Source organism: Rhinoraja longicauda, chromosome 24 (assembly GCF_053455715.1).
Source record: "Rhinoraja longicauda isolate Sanriku21f chromosome 24, sRhiLon1.1, whole genome shotgun sequence".
In the NCBI taxonomy this organism is placed as follows: domain Eukaryota; kingdom Metazoa; phylum Chordata; class Chondrichthyes; order Rajiformes; family Arhynchobatidae; genus Rhinoraja; species Rhinoraja longicauda.
In genome coordinates, this window is record NC_135976.1 from 12,612,776 (window position 1) to 12,627,967 (window position 15,192).

At 44.4% G+C, this 15,192-nt stretch overlaps 1 protein-coding gene across 11 annotated transcripts in view; it reads right to left on the minus strand.

Moving 5' to 3' along the window:
• Positions 1-15,192, minus strand: part of LOC144605429 (neuron navigator 1-like) — a 602,839-nt gene that overhangs the window by 304,514 nt on the left and 283,133 nt on the right. For 2 of the 11 annotated variants that reach the window (XM_078420681.1, XM_078420680.1), the window contains exon 1: positions 7,036-7,914. The exons of the other annotated variants lie outside the window; for them this stretch is intronic. In XM_078420681.1, coding sequence (XP_078276807.1) covers positions 7,036-7,831 — 796 coding nt within the window. In that variant the 5' untranslated portion in view covers positions 7,832-7,914. Of the gene's footprint in view, positions 1-7,035; positions 7,915-15,192 lie in introns of those variants that run through there. 11 annotated transcript variants of the gene reach the window in all.

The following is a 15,192-nucleotide window of genomic DNA, read 5'->3' on the forward strand; positions in this document are numbered from 1 at the left end:
TTCGGGCCAAGGGAATTAAGGGATATGGGGAAAAAGCCGGAACGGGGTACTGATTTTGGATGATCAGCCATGATCATATTGAATGGCGGTGCTGGCTCAAAGGGCCGAATGGCCTACTCCTGCACCTATTTTCTATGTTTCTATGTTCCTCTCCACCTTATACCTTTTCCCATGCACACCAGAGGAGAGGAGTTTGCCTTTGGTCAGTGGTAATGAATGGATTTAAAGATTGTGTTCTGGTGCTTATTCACCTCACACAGTCTGTCCTTTGCCTTCAAAGGATACACAGCGGGTGAACAACCAGATGAATTCAGCAGGGGCAAAAAAAATATTCTTCCTTCCAAAACTAAGAAGTGCAGGATCATGAAAACATGACCACATGAAAATTACTGTTGCTCAGCACAGTCGTATGTAGTAAATATTCAAGAATAAGGTGACTGAAAACCATCAATTTAACATCTGAACCAACTACCATTCCGTAACAGAATTGGATTGGTAAAAAAAACTGTGTATTACCCATTCATTCACAATACTGGAATTTCATGTTTCATGTTTTCGGAGATTACAAAGAAAGAGCTGAAGAAAAAATAAAAATAGATTTGGGCAGTGGGAGGGAGAAGAAAGAAAATGTCTGCCCTGTAATTACCTTTTCCTCCCTTTTATATCATCTTATTATACAATTTACACCAAAGTTTACTGTTACAACAAAAAAAAATCCATTGGGGAACCAGTACACAGGAATCATTTTCTTTCATATAACAAGAGCCAACTAACAAGGATATAGAATAGTGCAGCAGAAACAGGCTAATTGGCCCACACTGTCTCAGCCAAACATGATGCCAAGACCATTGCTTATCTACTTGCACAAAACCCATATCCCCATAACCCAAATGCCCATCCAAAAGAATATCAAGTCCCACTAACGTATCTGCTTCAACTACCTCCCAGGCGGTGCATTCCAAATGCTCACCACCCTCTGTGTAAAAAACCTGACCCGCACACCTCCTTTAAACTTTGCCCCTCTCACTTCAAATCTATGCCCTCGAGTATTTGAATTAATCACCTCACCTTTTTGTGTAGGAATGGCTGGCATGTGGCCACTGGATTGCCAATTTAGTGAAATTAAGAATGCATTTAACTTTGTAACCAGGCTCATTTTACCACTCAAAGATAATATTTATTTTTGTCCATCACTGTGATCAATGAGGGCATGTTGTCTGCGTGGATTTTAGTTGGCCATTTGATAATGTCCCTAATGGTGGGCAGATCTGGATGATTGAGATGCATGGGAACCAGGGTGAAATTGGCCATTGGATTCAGAACTGGAAGGCAGGGGGCTATGCTGGAAGGATATTATCCTGGCTAGATGTCTCTGACCAGTGGAGTCCCGCAGGGATTCGCAGTAAATTTGCAGACAGCAACATTGGTGGAGTTGTGGAAGATTGCCACAGTAAACAGTGGGCTATAGATCAGCTACAAAAATAGTGGAGAAATGGCAGATGGAATTTAACCTGAGCAAGTGTAAGGTGTTGCAGTTTGTGAGGTCAAATGCAAGGGGAAAGTATACAGTTAATGGCTAGACTACGAGCAACATTGATGTACAGAGGGATCTTGGGCTCCACATGCATAGTCTCCTGAAAGTGGTAACTTACGTTGATAAGAGTGGTAAAGAGAGCACATGGTATACTTGTCTTTATTGGGTGGAGTATAAGAGATAGGAGGTCATGTTGCAGCTTTCTTGGACTAGTTTGGCCGCATTTAGAACATTGTGTGGAGTTCCAACTCTCCCCCTCCCCTCCCCCCCCCCCCCCCCCCACCCCCACCCCCACCCCCACCCTTTACAGGAAAGAGGTACAGGCTTTGGACTGGATGTATCAGGTTTATCAGAATGCTACCTGGATTAGATGTTATGAGCTATAAGGAGAGATCGGACAGACTTGGGTTGTTTTTTAATGGCGCATCAGAGGTTGAGAGGAGGCCTGTAAAAATCTTTTAAATTATGAGAGGTATAGATAGGATAGACAATCCCTATACCTCCCCCCTCGACTCTGTCCAAGGACCCCTACAGTCTTTACAGGTGAGGCAGAGGTTCACCTCCTCCAACCTCATCTACTGTATCCACTGTGGACTCCTATATATCGGCGAGTCCAAGCAAAGGCTCGGCGATCGTTTTGCAGAACAACTTCGCTCAGTCCGCCTAAACCTACCTGCTCTCCCGGTTGCTAAACACTTAACTCCCCCTCCCATTCCCACACTGACCTTTCTGTCCTGGGCCTCCTCTATTGTCAGAGTGAGGCTCTGTGCCAATTGGAGGAACATCACCTCATATTTCGCTTCGGCAGCTTACACCCCAGTGGTATGAACATTGACTTCTCTAACTTCAAGAAACCCTTGCTTTCCCCCTCTCTCCAACCCCCCCCCCTCCCTTCCCAGTTCTCCGACCAATCTGACCGTCTCCAACTACATTTTATCTCCATTTGCTTTGTTGTTACCTTCTCCCAGCTAACACTGCTCTTTTCCACATTTTCCTTGATCTCCAAACCCGTTGTCCTATTTTCACACCTGACACTTCGTTATCTATGTATCCTCTCCCCTGACATCAGTCTGATGAAGGGTCTCGACCCGAAACGTCACCCATTCCTTCTCTCCAGAGATGCTGCCTGTCCCGCTGAGTTACTCCAGCATTTTGTGTCTATTATAGACAATCGAAATCGAATTCGTCAGGGTGGAAATGTCAAGGTCTCAAGGACGTTGCTTCAAGATGAGAGGGACAGAGTCCACAAGGTTTGTGTGGTGCAAGCTGTTTAACGTTGAGGATGGTGGCTGACTGGAATGCACTGCCAGAGATAATGATGGTGGCAGGTACTATACTGGTATTTAAAAGGCTTTCAGATAAACGTGACTTGACAGACAGGCGCATGGAAATGCAGGGAAAGAATGATATGAATCACGTGCAGGCAGAGATTAATTTAACCTGGCACCATGTTCAGCAAGGACATTATGGGCTGAAGTTCTATGTTCTGGGACACCCAAGCCGATAGACTTGCTCACATAGCCAAATCTATAATAAACACAAAATGCTGGAGTAACTCAGTGAGACAGGCAGCATCTCTGGGTAGGAGGAATAGGTGACGTTTCGGGTCGAGACCCTTCTTCAGATCTATCTGGCCAATATGACATTGCGCTAGTATATTTAATCTTTTATAAATATGGAATCAATATGTAAAATTAATTTTACATATTGTTTTCAATGATGTTTAAGTTGCATGTATTATGTGTACAGTGGTTTAATTATAATTAGCTCTTAGAATTTTTGACACAATAACTATGGCAGCTTTGTGGGTACCGATCATAATGAGAAGACAATTCAACTAATAGAGTCATACAGCGTGGAACCAGGCCCTTCGGCCCAACTTGCGCACGCCGACCAACATGAAAGTAAGCATGCAGGTACAGCAGGCAGTGAAGAAAGCAAATGGCATGTGGGCCTTCATAGCGAAAGGATTTGAGTATAGGAGCATGGAGGTCCTACTGCTGTTGTACAGGGCCCTGGTGAGACCACACCAGGAGTATTGTGTGCAGTTTGGGTCTCCTAATTTGAGGAAGGACATTCTTGCTATTGAGGGAGTGCAGCATAGGTTCACCAGGTTAAATCCTGGGATGGCAGGACTGACATATGATGAAAGAGTGGATCAATTGGGATTAGGAATTTAGAAGGATGAGAGGGGATCTTATAGAAACATATAAAATTCTTAAGGGATTGGACAGGCTAGATGCAGGAAAAATGTTCCTAATGTTGTGGGAGTCCAGAAACCACAGCTTAAGAATAAGGGTTAGGCCATTTAGGACTGAGACGAGGAAAAACTTTTTCACCCAGAGAGTTGTGAATCTGTGGAATTCTCTGTCATCAAAGGTAGTGGAGGCCAATTCACTGGGTGTATCCATGAGAGTGTTAGATAGAGCTCTTAGGGCTAATGGAATCAAGAGATATGGAGAGAAAGCAAGAACCAGGTACTAATTTTGGATGATCAGCCATGATCATATTGAATGGCAGTGCTGGCTCGAAGAGCCGAATGACCTACCCCTGCAACAATTTTCTATGTTTTCTATGTTTCTATCATCCATGTACACGTCCTACCTGCCTGCATTTGACATATATTCCTCTAAACCTATCCTATCTTTGTACCTGTCCAAATGTTTTCTAAATGTTGTAGCAGTATCTTCCTCAACTACCTCCTCCGGCAGCTCGTTCCATATACCTACCACCCTTTGTGCAAAAAGGTTGCCCCTCAGGTTCCCCTTAAATCTTTTCTCCCACAATTTAACCCAATGTCCTCTGGTTCTTGACTCCCCTACACTGGGTAAAAGTTTTAGACTTTGAATCATGGAAACAATCCCTTCTTCAAGGCATGATTGGTAAGTTTGCAGATAGCGCAAAAGCGGGTGGTATTTTAGATAGTGAAGATGGTGAGCAAAATATATAATTTAGAAACTTCAGAATTATGGGACCGTGTCAATGTTCATAAATCAAAATCATGGTTTGCTTTCCGGGACTCATTAAATAACTTAGAGTTCTTCTTTTAAGCATAATTTCCATTTAAATTGTATCCAGCATTTCAAACTATTTAATGGCTATTGTGCTGGATGCTGAGTAATGTCTGAATAATACAATGTCCATTGTGAGTACAACGTATTACAGTGATGCACATAGTTTAGTGGGATGTAAAACACTACAGTCTTTTGAAGAGTGGTCATGCTGCAATTGCACTCCAATATTCCTCAAAGGACTACAATTCTTTTAGTGGGAGGTCCAATTTCACCCATGCCGATGACAACTATGTTAATGCTACAGAAATGGAATTTACAGTGTCATGTATTAAACTAAACATCAAAACCTGGAGGTCCCTTGCCAAACTCATAAATCGATACTAAAGAGTAAATCTTGGCCGTTAAACAAACATGCCTCTAACTGCATTGCCCTCTTTATTCATAAAAAAAGCATGACATTAGATTCATATAAAAGCATGACATTAGATTCACCTGTAGTTACACAGAACCAATTTGCAAAGTAAATGACAACGACTTCATAAAGAGGTGATTAAATGCATCTGATTTAAGTCTCAATCTGTTGTTTGCAAATGGACACAGCAAAACCTAGATCCTCAGTCATTCCTGATCATTTTTAGGCAAAACAATATTATTCCAAATATTATAGGGAAATATACATTAATTTCTAAATGTTCATTTACCACCTCAATCTGACTTTTATACGAGTGCAATAATGGTTGGATTTTCAAATGGAAAAAATACTTCTACACATTAAACATGATAGTTAAGTCAATTTAGAATGTAAACAAATTTTCAATTTGAAAATATGAATTCAACATCCCAACTGTGCTGCATGTTGAAAAGGTGTAAAAAGAAATTTATGTTCCTAATAATTGGGGTTTTTTCAGTCAAAGTGCATGCTAAGATCAGTGGTACTGATTTGCTATCTTGCAAGTGGAAAATCATCCATTTAAAGCAGAAGCACATTATCAACGATGGGACTCACAACTTTATTTTCATGCATGATTGTTAAGGTGTAAAACATAACATAATTGAATCAAAAGGACATATCACAGTCAAACAGAATCAACATGCGTGCAAATGTATCAATAATTGCTTTAGAAATTACAGAGCTATTTACATAAAGTAAAGAAAGTAGAAATAAGGAAGTGCTGATGCTGGTTTACAAAAAAAAGACACAAAGTGCTTTAGTAACTCAGTAGGTCAGGCAGCATCTCTGGAGAAAGACACAAAATGCTGCAGTAACTCAGCGAGTCAGGCAGCATCTCTGGAGAAAATAAATAGGTGATGTTTCGGGCCGAGACCCTTCCTCATGATCTCAACCTGATAAGTCACCTATACCTTTTCACCATTTGCGGCCTGACCTGCTGAGTTACTCCAGCATTTGATGACTATCTTTGATGTTAACCTGCATCTGCAGTTCCTTCCTAAGCATCCGTGAAAACATGGACAGGTGACATTTTGAGTCGGGACCCTTCTTCAGACTAATTGTTATTGTCGGGGTGGAGCAGAACTTAGTGCCAGGCGTTGTGTCCCACCCCACCCCACCCCCCACCACAATCAGTCTGAAGAAGGGCCCTGACCTGAAATGTCACCTATCCATGTTCTTCAGAGATACTGCCTGCCCTGCTGAGTTACTGCTGCACTTTGTGTCTTTGTTTTATTTAAATAAGAATGTTACCACAAAAAAAATATTATCCATCAGTTATTTTTAAAGCAGTTCGGACAACAAATGTGACAGAGCAGCTATCTGTACCCGTATTAAGATTTCATTCTCATTTTTAAACATAATTTCTTCCTATGATCAGGTCCGGATTGTAAAGTGTCAAAGAACATTTTAAAATCCTTCCAATGGACAATGCATGTTTAGTCACCAGTCTCTCACTCCATGGTGTGCAGATGGTACATCGATGGTTAAGGCACAATTAAAATGCGGTGCAAGGCTGCAAATGCAGCAGCATCTCACTGTCCAAGACCAAGCAGGCATCACTGTACTGCATCAGTAATTATAGATGACAATTTTTAAGTGAGTCAAGGAATGCTATTAATACAACAATGGCCCAATTATAGCCACCCTTCTTTGCATTAATTCCAATGACAGGTCATTAAAAGAGTGTGCGTGTTAAGTGTGTGTAAAAGTGGCAACTGTGTGGGTGTGAAGTGCAACAAATAGAAACATAGACATAGAAACATAGAAAATAGGTGCAGGAGTAGGCCATTCGGCCCTTCGAGCCTGCACCGCCATTCAATATGATCATGGCTGATCATCCAACTCAGTATCCCGTACCTGCCTTCTCTCCATACCCCCTGGTCCCTTTAGCCACAAGGGCCACATCTAACTCCCTCTTAAATATAGCCAATGAACTGGCCTCAACTACCCTCTGTGGCAGAGAATTCCACAGATTCACCACTCTGGGATGTAAAGAAACCCAATGAGTTTTCCATTGAATGGAGCGTGGAGCTTACCCAACATTTGGCTGAATAGCAGCTGCTCCAGGTCACCCAGCACCGTGACAACCAGCTCGGGGTCCACCTTTAGATAAGGTTTCTCTTCTGGCTGCTGGGCCCCCTTGCCCGTCGCTGCCGTCTGCTTTTTGAGGTTCTTGGCTTTGCTGGACAGGATGTCATCGTCGGACCTGGTGCAGTCCCCTGTGCTGGTGCTGGTGTTGATGTTGGAGGTGATGTTGGTGGTGTTGGTGGTGGTGGTGTCCAGGGGCTTGTTGAGTGGTTTCACCTCAGCCCAGGGTCCCCTGGGGATCCTGCTGGGGATGCCGCGGATGCCAGAGGTGGCGGCCAGGGGCTTGTTGACACTGGGCGAGAACTTGCAGTGGAGCAGCGAGTGCTCGGACCTGGAGAGGGACTTGGACATGGGCGCGTCTCTCGCCCTCAGCCCCCCTGTCCCAGCCGCTGTAGTTGTAGTTGTTGCCGCCGTCCTGCCCAGAGACTGTGCCGGCCTCGACATGTCGTCGCACCACCTCGGCTCGTACAGCTGCATCTTCTTCTCCGAGTCCGTCAGGAAGGACAGGTTGGTCAGCGACTTCTGCTTCCTCAGGTTGGTCCCACCTTTGAACACCTTCAGCTCGGCGGCTCTCTGCATCGTCGGGCTCTTGGGCTTCGCCTTCTTTGTGTGTTGGGGCTGCGCCGCTGTCGTCGCCGCCGCCGCCGCCGCCTTGGTGGCGTCGGGGTGCCGCTTGTAGACGGGTCTCACGCCTCCCCCGACCTCCTCGCACAACACCGGCTCAGCCTCGCAGCTCTTGAGCATCGTGTGCTGGGAGCCGCGCAGTCATCCGCCCGCAGCCCAGGCGGTGGGCAGCCCAGGTGACAGGGAGGGAGGGAGGGAGGGAGGGAGGGAGGGAGGGAAGGAGAGAAGGGGGGGAGGGAAGGAAGGATGGGAGGGAGGGAGGGAAGGTGGGAGAGAGGGAGGGAGAGAAGGGGGGAGAGAAGGAAGGGTGGGAGGGAAGGGAGGGAGGGAGAGAGGGAGGGAGGGAGGGGAGGGAGAGAGGGAGAGAAGGGGGGAGAGAAGGAAGGGTGGGAGGGAGGGAAGGGAGGGAGGGAGAGAGGGAGGGAGGGAGGGAGGGGAGGGAGGGGAGGGAGAGAGAGGGAGAGAGAGGGAGGGAGGGAGGGAGGGAAGGAAGGAAAGGAAGAGAGAAGGAGGGAGGGAGAGATGGAGGGAGGGAGGGAGGACTCCTGACTCTCCACCTCCACCACCACCACCACCACCACCACCACTCAATGCAGTCGTCCCCCCAGTGCTCTCTGACACATCTCCTCCTCCTCCACCACCACTCAATGCAGACGTCTCCCTGTGCTCCCGGACACAGCAGCAGCCCCTCGCAGCATCAGACCATCGAGTCCAGCCGCCGGCAAATCGATCACCGTTGGAATGTCATCACCAAACCGCCCGCCCCCCTCCTTGCGAGATGCTCCTTGCGTGCGGGGGGGGGAGAGAGAGAAAAGGCTATTCCATCATCCTCGGCAAACGGGGGACAAACAATATCACACACAGGCTTCTGTCTCCTTAGGTTGCAATTGCTTTCCCTTTCTCTCTCCCCTCCACACACACACAATTCAAAACAAGGGCTTCATTTCAAATTGTCACAGCCTCCCTTCACTCCAGTCCAGCATTAAATCAGCTCAATTGACTGAGGCAGGGAATAGAGTGAGAGAGAGAGAGAGTGTGTGTGTGTGTGTGAGAGAGAGAGAGAGAGAGAGAGAGAGAGAGAGAGGAGGGGAATGGGCTGGACTAAACTCGACATGCATCGCACATCCCCGAGTGCATCCTCTCAGCTTCCTCCACTGCAGTGGCTGCTCAGTGCTACCATGGCAGCAGCAATCTCCATGAAAATCCCCCAAACCACAGCGTTAAAACAGAAATAAAAGGCCAAACCCACCCATCTCCGGGCAGAAATGCAGAAGTGGCTTGCTTCACCATCTCTCATCTGATGCCATTATTAGCAACAACACAAAAAAAACACAACCCTCAGTGATGCTATTACCGCACAGTTATTAATTTTTTAGAAAGTGCATCTGAGGATGGAAGGAACCACGCCGTACCTGCAAAAGGGTGAACAAGGACCTGTGACTATTTTTTTTTAAAAACGTGCCATTAAAATCATTTTAAAAGGCAAGCAGCGGATTGTCGCTTATTCACGAATGGAGGGTGGAAAAAATAAATTCCTGATACAATTTTCAGACATGATATTTTAGAAATTTACATTCAATCTGCCCCTTTACAAATAGAGGTGTGACCATTTTATTGTCTCAGAGGATAAGTCACACAAATCAGACCGATCACTGACGCTGAGTAACATAATTGGGGAACTCGTAAAAGAAAACAATAGCCCTGCTTGTGGAATAAGAGTGAACATTTTAATTCCTGTCTTTCCAAAGCCTCTCAGGACACATTTGAATCATTTTTTTCCCCCCATCTCAGCTCTCAACTTTCGTTTGTATCCATTTACTCAGTGCATTGCTTAAAACCACAAACGCCTCCGCCGCAGAGATTGCCGTGTGACACAAATTGTAAACTAACAACAATAACCATTCAGAACAAAATCTGGTGTTCAATTTTAAACAGTGACTTGCCAGCAATGGAGGACAAAAAAAAATCAAAGGGTTCTTATAACGGAGGGTTAAACTGAAATAATTACAGAAATCCATAAAGTAGACATTCTTTTGAGAAGCTTCATATTTTTTTCCACACAATATAAATTAATTTTATCGATATTATATCTGCACGCAGATAATGTGGCTGCAAATTCCCTCAAACGGTGTGAACCACTCAAGCTGAAACCAGCCTTAACTGGTGTGATAAGACCTGCTGGAACACTAGTTAAAAGGGTCAAGTTTAGCTGGACCCCTGCATTGACCTGATTGCACAGGTATTAAATCCCACACATCCATCCTTCTGTTACTACTGATTTTGCGAGATTTGGTGACTTGCATTTGGCCACTATAATGTACCTTCCATACAGAGCAGTGGGGCAGTGTTGAGAGTGATGGGATGGTCAGACACATGGTCAAAATGGCTGGCTGACTGACCCTCTGATTACTCCCACCCCCCCCCCCCATGAAGACTATAGTGAGCCTGAATCCATCCCCTTCTCTTCAAACAAAGACCTTAGCATAATGACCCAGTGGTAAAGTTGCTGCCTTACAGCGCCAGAGACACGGGTTCAATCCTGACTAATGGTGCTGCATGTACGGAGTTTGTATGTTCTCCCCGTAACCACATGGGTTTTCTCTGGGTGCTCCTGTTTCCTCCCACACTTCAAGGACGTGGAGGTTTGTAGGTTAATTGGCTTCTGTAAAATTGTTCCCTGCATGTAGGATAGAACTAGCGTACAGGTGATTGTTGGTCGCCGAGACTCAAATACTCAAGGGGGTTGTTTCCAAACTGTACCTCTAAACTAAACTACATTAAACCCAATGCCTATAACTACTAATTCAAGGCCAGTTCCTTCCCCATCTCATTTCTCCTTGGATTGCCCATTCCTGCATCCCATTCTTTCATAATCCCACCACTCATGATCCGTATCCTACCTGTTTTTGAATGGAAGGACCCAAAAATGTCTTTGCACAACAACAAAAATCATGGTGTGTTGTTAAGGATCGGCTTAGCGAAGAGAGGGGCAATTTTGTGGCCAATTCTGTGCCTTAGTACCCATAGGAAAATTCAATTTCAAATTTTGCAAAACCAAATTTCTATTTCACTAGTCTTTCTTTCATCTAAAAATACCCCTGTGGGATATCAACAGTAGCAAAAATTCCCAAGATTCAACTCCAGCGAGCTTTTCAACCTTGGTGGGCTGAATATTGCGTGTTCTTTTTCACTCAAACAGCCGCCTTTTACTAATCTTTATCATCACGGAAATCTTCTTTATCATCACAGAAATCTGTATCCTCCAGCATAGACTAACAATTGACAGCTTTGCCCATGGAATTTATGTGGAGAGGCTCTCTCAGCTTCCTGGTCTCAGGGATGTTTCATGCTGCAACTATTAATCTGTAAAATGTCTCATCTGTCTATAGAAGAGTTTCAATGTTTCTTCAGGACGATCACCCAATTGCATATTCAAAGAGGACTTCAGTTGCTTTATTTCAACCTGCAGAAGGTTTGACCCTTTGCCTGCATTACAGACCTCCCCAAAGTTCAATGGTTGCCTGATTACAGCTGGGAAGAAACTGTCCTTGAATCTGGAGGTGTATATTTTCACACTTCAGTACCTCTTGCCCGATGGGAGAGGGGAGAAGGGAGAGGAGGGAGTGACTGGGGTGCGACTTGTCCTTGATTATACAGCTGGCCTTGCCGAGGCAGCATGAAGTGTAAATGGAGTCAACGGAAGGGAGGTCGGTTTGCGTGATGGTCTGGGCTGCGTCCACAATTCTCTGCAATTTCTTGCGCTCTTGGATGGAGCTGTTCCCAAACCACGCTGTGATGCATCCCGATAAAACACTTTCCACGACGCACCTGTAGAAGTTGGATAGAGTTGTTGGGGACATGCTGACCTCCCTAAGCCTTCACTGCAGTAGAGGCATTGGTGTGCTTTCTTGGCCATTGCTTCAACATGGGTGCTCTACCACAAGTTGCTGGTGATTTTTACTCCTTGGAACTTAAAGCTTTTAACCATCTCTATTTCGGCTCCATCAATACCGCTTCACTTCTTGAAGTCGATCACTACCTCCTGAAGAAGGGTCTCGACCCGAAACGCCGCCCATTCCTTCTCTCCTGAGATGCTGCCTGACCTGCTGAGTTACTCCAGCATTTTGTGAATAAATACCTTCGATTTGTATCAGCATCTGCAGTTATTTTCTTACACTATCTCCTTTGTCTTGCTGACATTGAGAGAAGGTTCATTTGTCCTCACGTGTACCAAGGTGCAGAGAAATTCTTTTATGCATACAGATCAGTAAGATTATTCCAATTCATTATGCAGCAACATTCCCCAGTGCCTGGAAGAGTGCTTTTTTAAATTTGTTTTCTATCTACCTTAAACGTTGTGTAAATTTTCAAAAGTGCATGCTGAATCAAATCCAGCACAACATTACATAGGGAAACCTGACAATGCTTCCCACAACATTAATGTAGTGATGTGTGCAATGCTACTTTAACAGCTCCTTCCTACCATGGTGATATACTGTATATCAGGCCTGTGTCAACTACATTTTGTAACAAGCCATCAGCAATCTTGTAGTGCGAAAAGAGAGGAGTTTGGGAAAAAAATATCCATGATCGAGGACCGGAGGACATATGTTTATGGTGAAATGGAAAATATTTAATAGGAATTTGAGGGGTACCTTTTTCACACAAAGAGTGGTGGGTGTATGGAACAAGCTGCCAGAGGAGGTAGTTGAGGCAGAGACCATCCCAACGTTTAAGAAACAATTAGACAGGTACATGGATAGGACAGGTTTGGAGGGAATATGGGCCAAACGCAGGCAGGTGGTACTAGTGTAGCTGGGACATGTTGGCTGGTTTGGGCAAGTCGGGCAAATGTGGGCAGGTTTCCACGCTGTATCACTCTATGACTCTATGACACGAGGTCCACGAGTGAGATTCTCTTCCATTATCCAAAGTCCAGTAATTGGAAAGTTGATGGCCAAAATGCACAATAGTTTGTTGTTCTTTTAACCCTCCATCCAACTTAATCCTGTCAAGTGCTGGAGATTAAAACTGAGACAAATATATTTAGCCTAAACGATTTTTAATGTTCCAACATTAAAACACTTCTCTTGATGATGTACAGATACCACCATAAGCGAGATATCAGCCTCTTTTCTCTGATACCTTGTTTTAAATGCATCCCGTATATAAAAATCATGCATAGCACAACAAATTCAGAACAGCTCACACAACAACATTATGCGGATCACAATAAAAATGACCAGATTGAAAGTACAAGGGAGCCCTTTGCTGGTTGCAAATTAAGTTCCAGCTACATTGTGCGTCGTGTTTCAGATATTCCAGGGATAATATGAAGTGCTGAAACAATTGCGGGATTCAAACACTTCAGATATGAATGAGGAGTATTTTCTGAGGTTTCTCTCCCTCAGAAAAGTTGGATTTAGCTGCCTTCTTAAAAATAAGGAATATATTCTTAATATCCCTTATGCTTAAACAGGCTTCCTTTAATTAATCACCATCTAATTTAATTGTGGGGTTTCTAGGCCTCGTCCTGAACCTTTCTCGAGTTGTTGTCTCCCCTTTTAAACAGTATTAACGTCAAAAGCAAAAGCAACCTAATTTCCTGAACGTGCCTTCCCCTGTAATGTGATGAATAAAAAGAGAGCCAAATTTGCCCATTGTCTGACCTCCACAATGACTGGGAAATATGAAAAGCTATTGGTTTTCAACCACAAATGTGATCCATGGATATGAAGCACAGTCTGCATTAAATGCAGACAATTTTCCTTAATATGAATAATAAGGCCAACTCGCAAGGCATCCTGTCTGTGAGATTCGCAATTGAGTCATCTGTTTTCTCTCTTCATCGTTCCGTGTCGTGTGCCCTTTTTTCCCCCCCTTGATGATCCCTTTTAATCTCCAGCCAGATCCGCACCAGATATCTCAATCGCCCACAGGAAATTGGGAGCAGTTAGGTTTTTCATCTTTTTCATCCTACTTTCCATATTTAATTACTTCTCACTAATCTTCTGCAGATTTGGATGGAAGAAACGTTTTGGGAAAACTTGTTTCATCTTTAGTTTATGAATTTGTTTTCCTGACAAACCATAGAGAAATAGTTGATTTTATATAATTCTAGATCTCCAGACCCGATCCTCGATGCGTATTTTGACTTTTGGCTGATATGAAACATAGAACAGTTCCTTCGGCCTACCATGTCTGTGCCAAACATGATGCCAAGACCAACTCTTATCTGCCTGCACATAATCCACATGACTTTATTCCCTGCATATCCACGTGCCTATCCACAAGCCTCTTAAATGCCACTATTGTATTTGCCTCCACCAACTTGTGCCACACATCTCCTTTAAACTTTCCCCTTCTCACTTTTCTTCCTTTCCACTTTTCTTCTTCTCCTCAATGCCGTATGGGGTTCTCGTTACCTAACTCAAATCAGTTCTTCTCTTAAAAGATACACCATTGTCTGCCTTAACTAGGGCGTCACAGTGGCACAGCTTGTAGAGCTGGTGCCTCACAACGTCAGGGACCTGGGTTCGATCCTGATCTCAAGTACTGTCTGTGTGGAGTTTGCACTGTGAATGCATGGGTTTCTTCTGGGTGCTTCGGTTTCTGTCCACGTCACAAAGACATGCAGGTTTGTAGGTTAATTGACCTCTGAAAATTGTCCTTCGTGTGCGTAGGAAGAGGATGCAAAAACAGATTAACATAGAACTAGTATGAACGGGTGATCGATGGTTAGCGTGGGATCTGTGGGCTGTATGTCTAAACTAAACTACACCCTGAAGCAAGCCTTTCATTCACTCACATCTTGAGGTATACAACACACACCTTCATATCTTAGGACAGTTTCTTCACAGCTGTTATCAGGCAACTGAACCATCCTATCACCAACTAGAGAGCGGTCCTGATCGACCTCATTGGAGACCCCAGGACTATCCTTAATCGCACTTCACTGGACTCTACCTTGTACTAATCGTTATTCCCTGTATCCTGTATCAGAATTCAAACCTCTTTCTAATTGTGTTTTACACTAATATATTGTGGGGGGGGTTTACACAATTTTCTTTTTTACTGTCTTGCAAAATGTTGTGAAATGTATCTTTCATTTATGGGTTTTTTGGGTGTTTGAGTCTATGTGCCTTTGACGCTGTTTTAAGAAAGATTTCCATTGCACCTGCACCTCACCATGCTTGTGCCAGGGACAATACACTCAGCTTGACGACATGACGTGCTACCTTCACATGGGAGATGAGCCAGGGAGCCTGTGACCAGTGAGATTCTGGAGACAATCATATTGGAGGCTTCCTACTGCAATGCGCAAGGGCAAGATTGAAAACCTAACTGGGTGAGTCTGGCCGGATTGATAGATTCTCAAAATCTGTGCCGCAAAGCAAACTTGCCTCATTTCGTTCCATCCGGGTTGAATGCAAGCATCACAGAAGGATGAGTAACCAGATGTTATGCAGGAGATAGGCAAT